At 38.3% G+C, this 10,459-nt stretch overlaps 1 protein-coding gene across 1 annotated transcript in view; it reads left to right on the top strand.

Annotated features, from left to right (window-relative positions):
- p4ha3 (prolyl 4-hydroxylase, alpha polypeptide III) overlaps window positions 1-10,016 on the top strand; it is a 40,834-nt gene extending 30,818 nt beyond the window's left edge. The window contains exons 11-13 of the mRNA XM_062060408.1: window positions 2,102-2,170; window positions 4,087-4,183; window positions 4,482-10,016. Of these exons, the coding sequence (XP_061916392.1) occupies window positions 2,102-2,170; window positions 4,087-4,183; window positions 4,482-4,552 (237 nt within the window). The 3' untranslated portion in view covers window positions 4,553-10,016. The remainder of the gene's footprint in view (window positions 1-2,101; window positions 2,171-4,086; window positions 4,184-4,481) is intronic.
- The last annotated feature ends 443 nt before the right edge of the window (window positions 10,017-10,459 follow it).

The raw sequence follows: 10,459 nt of genomic DNA, 5'->3' as shown, positions 1-10,459 counted from the left end.
AGTATTTTACTCATTTTAAGCACTACTGTAACTTCTTTCTCAGGTGCTGTGATTTCGCAAAGCGCATAGAGAGAACACTTTTTTTGTTTGCTACCACTAGAGCTTTAAAGACCTACTGAAATGAGATTTTCTTATTTAAACGGGGATAGCAGGTCCATTCTATGTGTCATACTTGATCATTTCGCGATATTGCCATATTTTTGCTGAAAGGATTTAGTAGAGAACATCGACGATAAAGTTCGCAACTTTTGGTCGCTGATAAAAAAAGCCTTGCCTGTACCGGAAGTAGCGTGACGTCACAGGTTGAAGAGCTCCTCACATCTGCACATTGTTTTCAATCATGGACGCCAGCAGCGTGAGCGATTCGGACCGAGAAAGCGACGATTACCCCATTAATTTGAGCGAGGATGAAAGATTTGTGGATGAGGAAAGTGAAAGTGAAGGATTAGAGGGCAGTGGAAGCGATTCAGATAGGAAAGATGCTGTGAGAGGCGGGTGGGACCTGATATTCAGCTGGGAATGACTAAAACAGTCACAAGACATATATATACTCTATTAGCCACAACACAACCAGGCTTATATTTAATATGCCACAAATTAATCGCGCATAACAAACACCTCCCCCCTCCCGTCCATATAACTCGCCAATACAAATCAAACACCCGCACAACACACTCAATCCCACAGCCCAAATTACCGTTCACTTCCGCAAAGTTCATACAGCACATATATTTCCCCAAAGTTACGTACGTGACATGCACATAGCGGCACGCACGGACGGGCAAGCGATCAAATGTTTGGAAGAAAGCTGCGTACTCACGGTAGCGCGTCTGCTATCCAACTCAAAGTCCTCCTGGTTGTGTTGCTGCAGCCAGCCGATAAAACACCGATCCCACCTAAAGCTTTCTTCTTTGCTGTCTTCATTGTTCATTAAACAAATTGCAAAAGATTCACCAACACAGATGTCCAGAATACTGTGGAATTTTGCGATGAAAACAGAGCTGTTTGTATTGGGACACAATGGTGTCCCAATACTTCCGCACTATCCGTGACGTCACGCGCAAACGTCATCATAGCGAGACGTTTTCAGCCGGATATTTCCCGGGAAATGTAAAATTGCACTGTATTAGTTAACCCGGCCGTATTGGCATGTGTTGCAATGTTAAGATTTCATCATTGATATATAAACTATCAGACTGCGTGGTCGGTAGTAGTGGGTTTCAGTAGGCCTTTAAAGCGTTATCATGTAGCACTATTGCTAAACGTTTCAAACAAGAACATAAAACAGTGACTTACAATGTCCCCTCTCCCTGGGATGTTGTATCTTTCAGCACTTGTTCCCTCCTCGAGCTGCTAAATTTAGAATAATCCTCACTCCTCGGAAATAAAATGCTTCCTAGCGATGGTTTTACACTGCGTTCCATTTGTTGAGAGCCCTATAGTTTCAAGTTGGTAGCGTGTGGAATTTCAAAGTTGACCACAACCTTCTACTGTACAAGTGGGATGCACGATTTATGATTTCGCATGAACTTTTCCTAACTCAAAGACAATACAGCAGCAGCAGAACTAGCTCAAGCTCCTACTCCTTCCTTATTTTATGGTGAATCGCAGCTAACATTATTAAGTTAAAGTACCACTGATAGTCACACACACACACTAGGTGTGGTGAAATTACGCTCTGCATTTGACCCATCCCCTTATTCCACCCCCTGGGAGGTGAGGGGAGCAGTGAGCAGCAGCGGTGGCCGGCAGCTCAAGCTCGCTCGTAGCTGGCTACTCTCGCTAGTGGTCAGAGGAGCACTGCGAGCAAGGTGAAGTTGTACGACGCCAGAAAAGTAGTTCCTCTGTGTTAGCGCTTACATTAATAGTGTTGCTATAGCTTGGTTAATATGCGGATCACGGCATGTTGTTGTTTTTTTTCATGTATTTTAAGCACTTTGTTACCTGCTGTCTCGTACTAGCAGTTTTTTTACCTTTTTAGAACGCAAATATGTGGAAAATACAGTGTGTGTGTTCTTGTCTCACATATGCATTGGAAATGATGGGGAAAAATACAAATAGAAAAGTGCAGTTTCACTTTAAAGAGAGTTTGTATCCACAGCTCAGCTCTGTCGAGGCTGGTGGAGCCACAGCGTTCATCTACGCCGACTTCAGTGTACCTGTCATGAAGGTAAACACAGGAGCTGCCTCCATGTTATTTTTTTTGCTTCAACTAAGCTATTATACTGTATACCTATTTAATATTACAGTTGTCCCTCGCTACTTTACTCTTAAAAAAAAAAAAGCCATTTCAGTTATTTACTGTAACGTTTGATTACGCCTATTGTTAGTCAGAAATATGACTATTTAAGTACATTTTAGCTATTTTTGGCCAAAAATTAGCACTTTCAAGCTTAAAAATTGCTAAATGAACTTAAAATAAATGTAAGCTATATTGCACAATAGATCATCATCATTGAACAAGTTGCAGTATTTTCAGAGGTTAGTGGTTGCATTCAGGAGCTGCGTGTGTGTGTCTTATGTCTATTTGTATTACAGTACAGTATACAGTATGTGTTACTGTCTATTACCATGTCTACTCTGGTATATTATGTGAAACGAATGTAGAGGTGACTATGGGTGTTTCATGTCTAAAAGGCTCTAATAATGTGAAAAACTTATTTCGAAGGTAGTAAACAGTTTTTTCAATGCTCTAACTATTAAGATATTTAATTTATAAATTAGAATTATTACTTGGTGAAAATTCACTTGCCCGGTCTGGAACAATTAACAACGATAAACGAGTGACGACTCTATTGTTTTTTTCCATCACATATACGTTTAAATGAATATTGTGTATTATTTATAGATTTGTTGTACTACTTTTTTTGGCCTGAAGGGAATTTTTGTGCAAAACTTCACAACAAAATACAAAACATAATTATATAGATGGAATAGATTGACGCTATAATAATATAATTCAAGTATCCAGTATATGATATATTTGACAAATAATAAGATAAAAAATAAGGTACAAAGTAAAAAAAAATGTTTTTAATGTTAATAAAATAATGTAACATACAGTACAGGCCAAAAGTTTGGACACACCTTCTCATTTCAATGTGTTTTCTTTATTTTCATGACTATTTACATTGTAGATTGTCACTGAAGGCATCAAAACTATGACACCTGGGAAGTGAAAACCATTTCAGGTGACTACCTCTTCAAGCTCATCAAGAGAATGCCAAGAGTGTGCGAAAAAGTAATTAGAGCAAAGGGTGGCTATTTTTGAAGAAACTAGAATATAAAACATGTTTTCAGTTATTTCACCTTTTTTTTGTTAAGTACATAACTCCATGTGTGTTCATTCATAGTTTTGATGCCTTCAGTGACAATCTACAATGTAAATAGTCGTAAAAATAAAGAAAACACATTGAATGAGAAGGTGTGTCCAAACGTTTAGCCTGTACTGTATATGATATTTAGAATATGTAGAATATATTTAGTATTTATATATTATATATAAAATATATTAAATATATATTTTATTTTTATTTATTATTACTGTCTATTGTGAGCGAACTGTGGTGCTGAATTTCCCCCAGGGATCAATAAAGTACTTTCTATTATATTCTATTCTATTTGAAAAAAACAGTACACATACTTTATAGACCTATATAATTACCTTTAAAGCTAAGTTATTTTACTTCTGTGCATTTGTGCATGTTTTTTGTTTGTTTGCTTGTTCGATTGCAAAATTAAATACAAAATATGTATGATTGAATTCCCATAATTGTTTTTACTTACACTTTTCACATTAGTTGCTAGGCAGATTATCACCTACCCAATTAGAAAAATAAAATATTGTCATACACAATGCTGATTCCTTGGCAATTTGTCTTTTAGACAGTTTATAGACAATCACAATGTAACTTGGAAAGAAAAACAATCCCCTTTTTTAATTACAGCTCCATCTGCTGGTCCTGAAGTAGTACAGCCTTGCGTGCCCCTAAAGGAAATAGCTAGAATTCTGCCTTGTTCAGGTCTTTATTGATGGTTTTGTCAATATTAGCCCTAATTAAGAAGTTGTATTTGAACCAAACACAGAACTCCGCCATCTTCTGGTGGAATCTGCACAGAAGCGGAGCAGGAGACGACGACACCCTGCATGCCGGCTGCCCTGTGCTTATTGGCGACAAATGGGGTGAGGAACATGAGACATCTGTATTTTATGAATTATTTAGTTCAGTCACAGAATTCTCGAGGGAGTTAAACATGTGCTGCTACTTGTACACTTCATAGTACGTACTGTACTCATAGTACTAGTACTAATACATGGGTTATGTGTTTTCATAAAAGTGACATCGCCAACTACTGGACTGGCATGTGTATAGCGGCAGTCTCAGTTAAGGCTATGTTAGTAAATAAATATTGTGTAAGCATATCCATAAAGACGCTTGAAACATAACAGATGGAACATCTTTCCAACTTGTTTGTTCCAGTGGCAAACAAATGGATCCATGAGCATGGCCAAGAGTTCCGACACGCCTGCAGCCTGAATCCTGAGGAGTGAGGTGGGCGGAGTGTATTCCTTTTGGAGTCAACCGAGCGAGGCACACGTGCAGGCATCAAGCAGCCTTCAAGCAACTCGAGTGGATCGCACAAACCAGAGCGAAAAGTAACAGAGGCGTTTATTGCGACGAGCCTCCAGAGGCCAAAAGATGTACTGGCCAGGTCCTGCACACAAGATTGAGAACACTGCTGGATTTACTTTACGGTCTCAAGATCCAAACATGCTTGCTTGGATGAAAAGATTTCGGAGTCTACAGTGACAAACACAACATGTCAAGCTATGTTTGGATGCTGACAGCCTAATTACCTCCTCCAATTACACAATTAGTGCACTTCCATACTTCCATTCCGAGTGTACACTGTTGCACCTAACAAACATGCCCTGAATGGTTTGTGTACAGCAATGGACCCTAACTACCCTCAATCATCGCCATCTTCATACATAGCTAACTTTAGTGGTTGCAATTCCCAAATAAAAAAGAGAGCGACCGAGAAAGCGCACAAATGCAGCAGTACCTCAACTTACGAGCTTACTTGGTTCTGTGACGGAGCTCTTCACTCAAAACACTTGTATCTCAAATCAACGTCGTCAATTAATTTGGTGCTTGGCCATCCTATCCATCCATCCATTTTCTACCGCTTATTCCCTTCGGAGTTGCGGGGGGAGCTGGAGCCTATCTCAGCTACAATCGGGCGGAAGGCGGGGTACACCCTGGACAAGTTGCCACCTCATCGCAGGGCCGCTTGGCCATCCTAAAACAGCACAATTTTAACATGTAACATGCGTTTTATGAAGAAAAAGAAACTTTTAGATATGAAATGTACAAACAACTACAACAGTTTTATCAGTTAATAATTACGTATATCCAATCCAATCCCCTCTATCTGTATAGCACTATTAACAACAGAACTGTTTCCAGAGTGCTGCACATAAAAAGAAACAATACAAAGTAATTGCATTAAAATAGTTGAAAATAAAACAAGTAAAAAAACAAATCAATAAAATAGAATGCAACAATAAGAGACAAATCAATAAAATAAAACAATAAAAGACACAGAGGACCACTAGACTCATTTAAATTTAAAAGCCAGAGAGTAAAAGTGGGTTTTAAAAGGGAATTGCACTTTTTTTGGAATTTTGCCTATCGTTCACAATCATTATGAAAGACAAGAAGACAAAAGGTTTATTCCTTCACATTCTAACATGTAAAAATCGTCTCGTTTTAGGTACCTAGCAATGCAGCTACTGGGTGCAATCAATTCTACCTTTAAATCACTTTAAAAATGCATTAAAAAACCGTCAACAATACTTCATTTATGTTCCGTAACCTGTATATTAACCAAACTGTAGTAACATTGTTATTGTAAGAGCGAACACTGAGGAACTCTTTCTTTCTATCGTACTAACACATCGGCGTGCTACGGTATTACCCGTAAAAGCTAACTAAGGCAAGAGATAAGCTAACTTCTACATTAGCACAGAACGCGTTTGAGTTAGTAATGCAGAACACAATGCGATAAGACACCAATCCTTACTGACTGAAAAACATGAACAATCATATTACAGTATCTGTAAAGTATTAGCCCACATTTCATGTTTTGTAGTTAGCCAGATAGCATATGCTGTCTGTAATGATACACACATGACGTGCTGCGTGTATCATGATTAATATAAAGTGTGACTCACTGGATGGGCAATTGTCTCTTTGGTCCAGCTGGTCGGGGGCGTTTTTTCAAACTTTTTTGGAGTAAGCACGCCATTTATGACGAAAAAGCTTGTCTCCAAATTCCACATTTGCAGCTTCGATTCACTTTCACCTCACTCTCTCGGCTTTCGTCTGCTCCAACGCTTCACCCTCCTCTTTGTGCCGGCTTCTATAAGCAGTAGTTCATCCTCCATAAATTCAGATTCAAAAAGATAAAGTTGTGAATCCTCATTTGTCCAAAAATAGTCCTCTTCGTTGTTTGTTACCAAGTCTGCCATGATAAGAAGACAAGCAAGTGTTTTGTATCTGGAAGTAGGAACACGCTCAAAGTCGGAAGTGCGCTGCTATGGAAACGGAATCAATGCGCCAAAATATAGTAAATATTGTACATAATACATATTGTTATGAACATGTCTGTTACTACATTATATATAGACTTGCTGTGTGTATATAAAACGGTGATGGAGGGTTTTGAAGTTGTCTTAGAGGGCTTTGAAGGCTACAACGGTGACTGCCATTAGTTGCATCTTTCAAGCGTTTTTTATCATCGTTAAAATCCTAATTTAAAAAAAGACGTGTTCTTGTCTCTCATATTGATTGTGAACGATAGGAAAAATTCCCCAAAAAGTGCAGTTCCCCTATAAGATGAGACTTAAAACATTCAACAGTGAGGGCCTTGAGGGGGCAGAACATTCCATAGTTTAGGGCCCACAACAGAGAAGACCCTGTCTCTCTGTTTTAGCCTCGTTTTAGGCCCCACAAGTTGGAACTGGCCCCTGGGCCTCAAAGCGCGAGCTGAGCCATACATTTGGATGAGGTCCGTGGTGTACTTTGAGGCCAGTCCAATCAAAACTTTAAAAAACAAATAGTAAAAAAATGTTTATCAATTCTAAAACGAACAAGATGCTAATGCAGGTGATGTGCTCCCTTTTTTTGTGCCGCAAAAAATGTTTTTTTTAAATTGTGCCGCACAGTCCTGGACTAACTGTAACTGACTTATATTTTAATGAGAGTAGACTTATACGGCTTATACGGTATCTCCTTCCAGCTGCTTCTCTGTCAAACACACCATCAGCACCTTCTCCGTAGTTTCATGGATAAATGCCCGCTGTTAAGATATCATTTAAACATCCTTGTCTGGCATTAGACTCATTCTCCTTCAGTACTTAGCAGTGATGCACTTGTACTGCTTTGTCAAGTGGACTACTAAAGCTGACATGTTTCTGATGATTTTGTTCTTTAACTCAATGAATATCATCCGCTTCTTCTCAGCACTGTCCGTGATGCTCACTTCTTCCACGTCTTCCCCGTGGTTGGAAAAAGAAAAAGAAAGTTACGTCGATCTCTATCTATAAGCTAACGCTAACGAGTAAGACCAGACATTTTAGGGCGGATCTTACAGGGTTCACTGTTGCATTCACAACGCTACCCAATGGCGGAGATGCTTGTAAGTCACAGTGGGCCCCATTCAGCAACCGTTCTTAAGAACAAATTTTGTTCTTAGGCCCACTTACGAAGTTTTTAAGGAGATTTTGTATTAACCAATGTTTTCTGAGCTGGGATTTGTTCGTAGGTAAGAACAAAATCTATGAGTGCTCCAGAGCACCCTTAGGGTGGCCTATTTGTTCTTAAGTGTGACAAATTCCCTTAATTAATGTTAAATTAATTTCATAGATAAACACACACACACACACAACGGCAATGCTTTTGCTGCTACTGAAGGATGCCGCAGATCGTGCCCTGGTGAGGGAGCGCATATTTGATGGCCATGTAGACCTATTTGCCCCAAGTGACGAATATTTATTTGAACGCTGCAGTCCCCTCTTTCTTAAACTTACGTTTTGACATTATGTACTATTTCCCCCGCGGGATAATACGAATTTCTCTTCTGTAATCTGTTTGTGTTTTCTCCGTGTGTTTGATGTTCGGCTTTTCCGCCGGAATTGTGCCCTCATATGGGGAATTAAGGGCGTTTACCTATGCAAATTACAGAATTAAGGGCGTTTACATATGCATATTGGGGAAATAAGGGCGTGTTTTTATGCAAATTATGATAGACACGCACGCGCTAACCATTTGGCATTCAGCAACTTAAGAACAGCAGGTGGGAACTATTTGGTCGTTTAAGAACATGTCATGAATTTGAATGGACTCCTCTTAGGAAATCACTTAGGAAGAAAGATAAGAGCAAAAGTTAGGAACTTATTGCTGAATGGGGCCCAGTATTGTTTGCAACTTAAAGCATAGCAATTAGCCAAGAGACAGCTCTTATCTCAAACCACTCTTAGTCGAGGTACCACTGTATTTGCGACAGAGTGCAAAGTGACTCATTTGGGAAAGAACTACGGTGTCAGGAACAAAGTACGCAGTATGCACATTTAAGTGTAAGTCTGGAAGTGTGTGATTTGGAGCACAGTGCATTACACTTCTCATTGCTGCCACCTGCAGGACTGGAGTGGAACGCCAACGCTAAGTTAGCATGTCATTTTCTTTCCAATCAAACAAGTGACAGGATATTTGTTTGCCTTTTTGTGTGTTGGTTATTTATTTTGTCAGTTAGTAACTGTGTTAAAATGTGAGCCACAGAAAGCCACAAACATGGGGATTATAAATAAAACCTTAGGTAAATATATTTATCTATTTAACAATTATGCCTAATAAACTTACATAGAATAGAACCCAAAGCTGTGATTCAAATGAAGAAATTACCGGTTGTTTATTTTCAGGCACTGTTTTAATGGCGGTTTTCTTCAAGCCTGAACTCACACAACATGCTCTGTCCGCAGATGTCTTCTCCAAACTGCAGTGAGGGGCCCCAGACTATGTAGTTGGAAATCACTGTTTGTCTCCAAGGCACAGAGGGGCCTTTGAGTGTATACATGTGTGTTTTCGATGCGCCATGCTGCTTCAATGACAGGACTGTGAGAGTGAAAAACGAAGGCGGGCGCTCCTCTTGCCCATAGCAAAATAATGTGACAGTTCGGAGCTTATAATGGCAAACATATTACATCCGTATGGAATTCTCAGAAACAATGGGGATGCTTTGGCCGCATCTGTTTCTGTTTTTAATTGCAATGAATTATTTATTCATTGCTCAGAAAATATTATTACATCAAAAACTATGTATTTATGTAAATTATAAACAATTATCATATCACTAAATTTGCCATATATTCTAATGCTATTTAATTAATAATACTGTAATAATTCTACACATTAAAAAATGATTGGCATTTTGGAGGAAAAAAAGTACCTAAAGTAACCTTATGTGTCTTTTTGCATTTAATTTTAATTTTTTTTCAAGTTTTATGTTCATCGAATTATTAGGTAATGGCAATAATTATTAGACACTCAATAGTGATAGTATAAAAAAAAAGTACACGAGTAGTATTAATACAAATAATAATAATATATTTTATTCATAGCTTGCTTTCAAAACTCAAAGACGCTTTACAGGTAGGTTAAAAAAAAATCAGAATGTATACATTAGCAAAAATAACAGTAAACAATAAAAAAATAGACTGTATATCATAGGGTCCTTACAAAAAAAAAGTTTTGTTTTGCCTTGTTATTATCAAAAGTGCTGTTTTGTGTCTTTGTTTTCTTCTCTTCGTCTATTATTGTTAGTATTTTTTTGTTGTGTTTTGTTTTGTTTTGTACATCACTTTGTGCTTGCACTTGTATGTGCATGAAAAGTGCTATGTAAATAAAGTTGGATTTGATTTGATTTGAAAATGGTCAACAAAAACAATCCTGTGACCGTAATGAGAATAAGTGCGGTATAGAAAATGGATGAATGGTACATTTGTATTTTTTTTTAAATCAAAGTAATCTAAAGGACAAGCAGTAGAAAATGGATGGATGGATGGATAGAAATGGATGAATGGTACATTTTTTATTTTTTTTAATCAAAGTAATCTTATCAGGTGTCTTCTATATACATACCCCCAACCGGACATCTCAGCGTTCTTTTGGTTTTTTTAAACTCTTTTGCCACGCTCGACGACCTGCTCGTTCCCATGGCAACCAAACACACAGGCCTGCAGTGGGATTTGTTGCCAAGCAAGAGAGACATTTCACCCGGCTGTCCAAACACTGCCTTAAACACATGACACTGACCTTAAAAAGTGGACAACATTCTTTATATTGCGCGAGTGAGGACTTTATTTATATCATTATATCACAATTTCTGTGATATAATG

Source organism: Entelurus aequoreus, linkage group LG10, assembly GCF_033978785.1.
Source record: "Entelurus aequoreus isolate RoL-2023_Sb linkage group LG10, RoL_Eaeq_v1.1, whole genome shotgun sequence".
NCBI classification, from domain to species: Eukaryota; Metazoa; Chordata; class Actinopteri; order Syngnathiformes; family Syngnathidae; genus Entelurus; species Entelurus aequoreus.
Note: the sequence above shows the minus strand (reverse complement) of the source record. Positions and strands in the feature narration are given on the sequence as shown.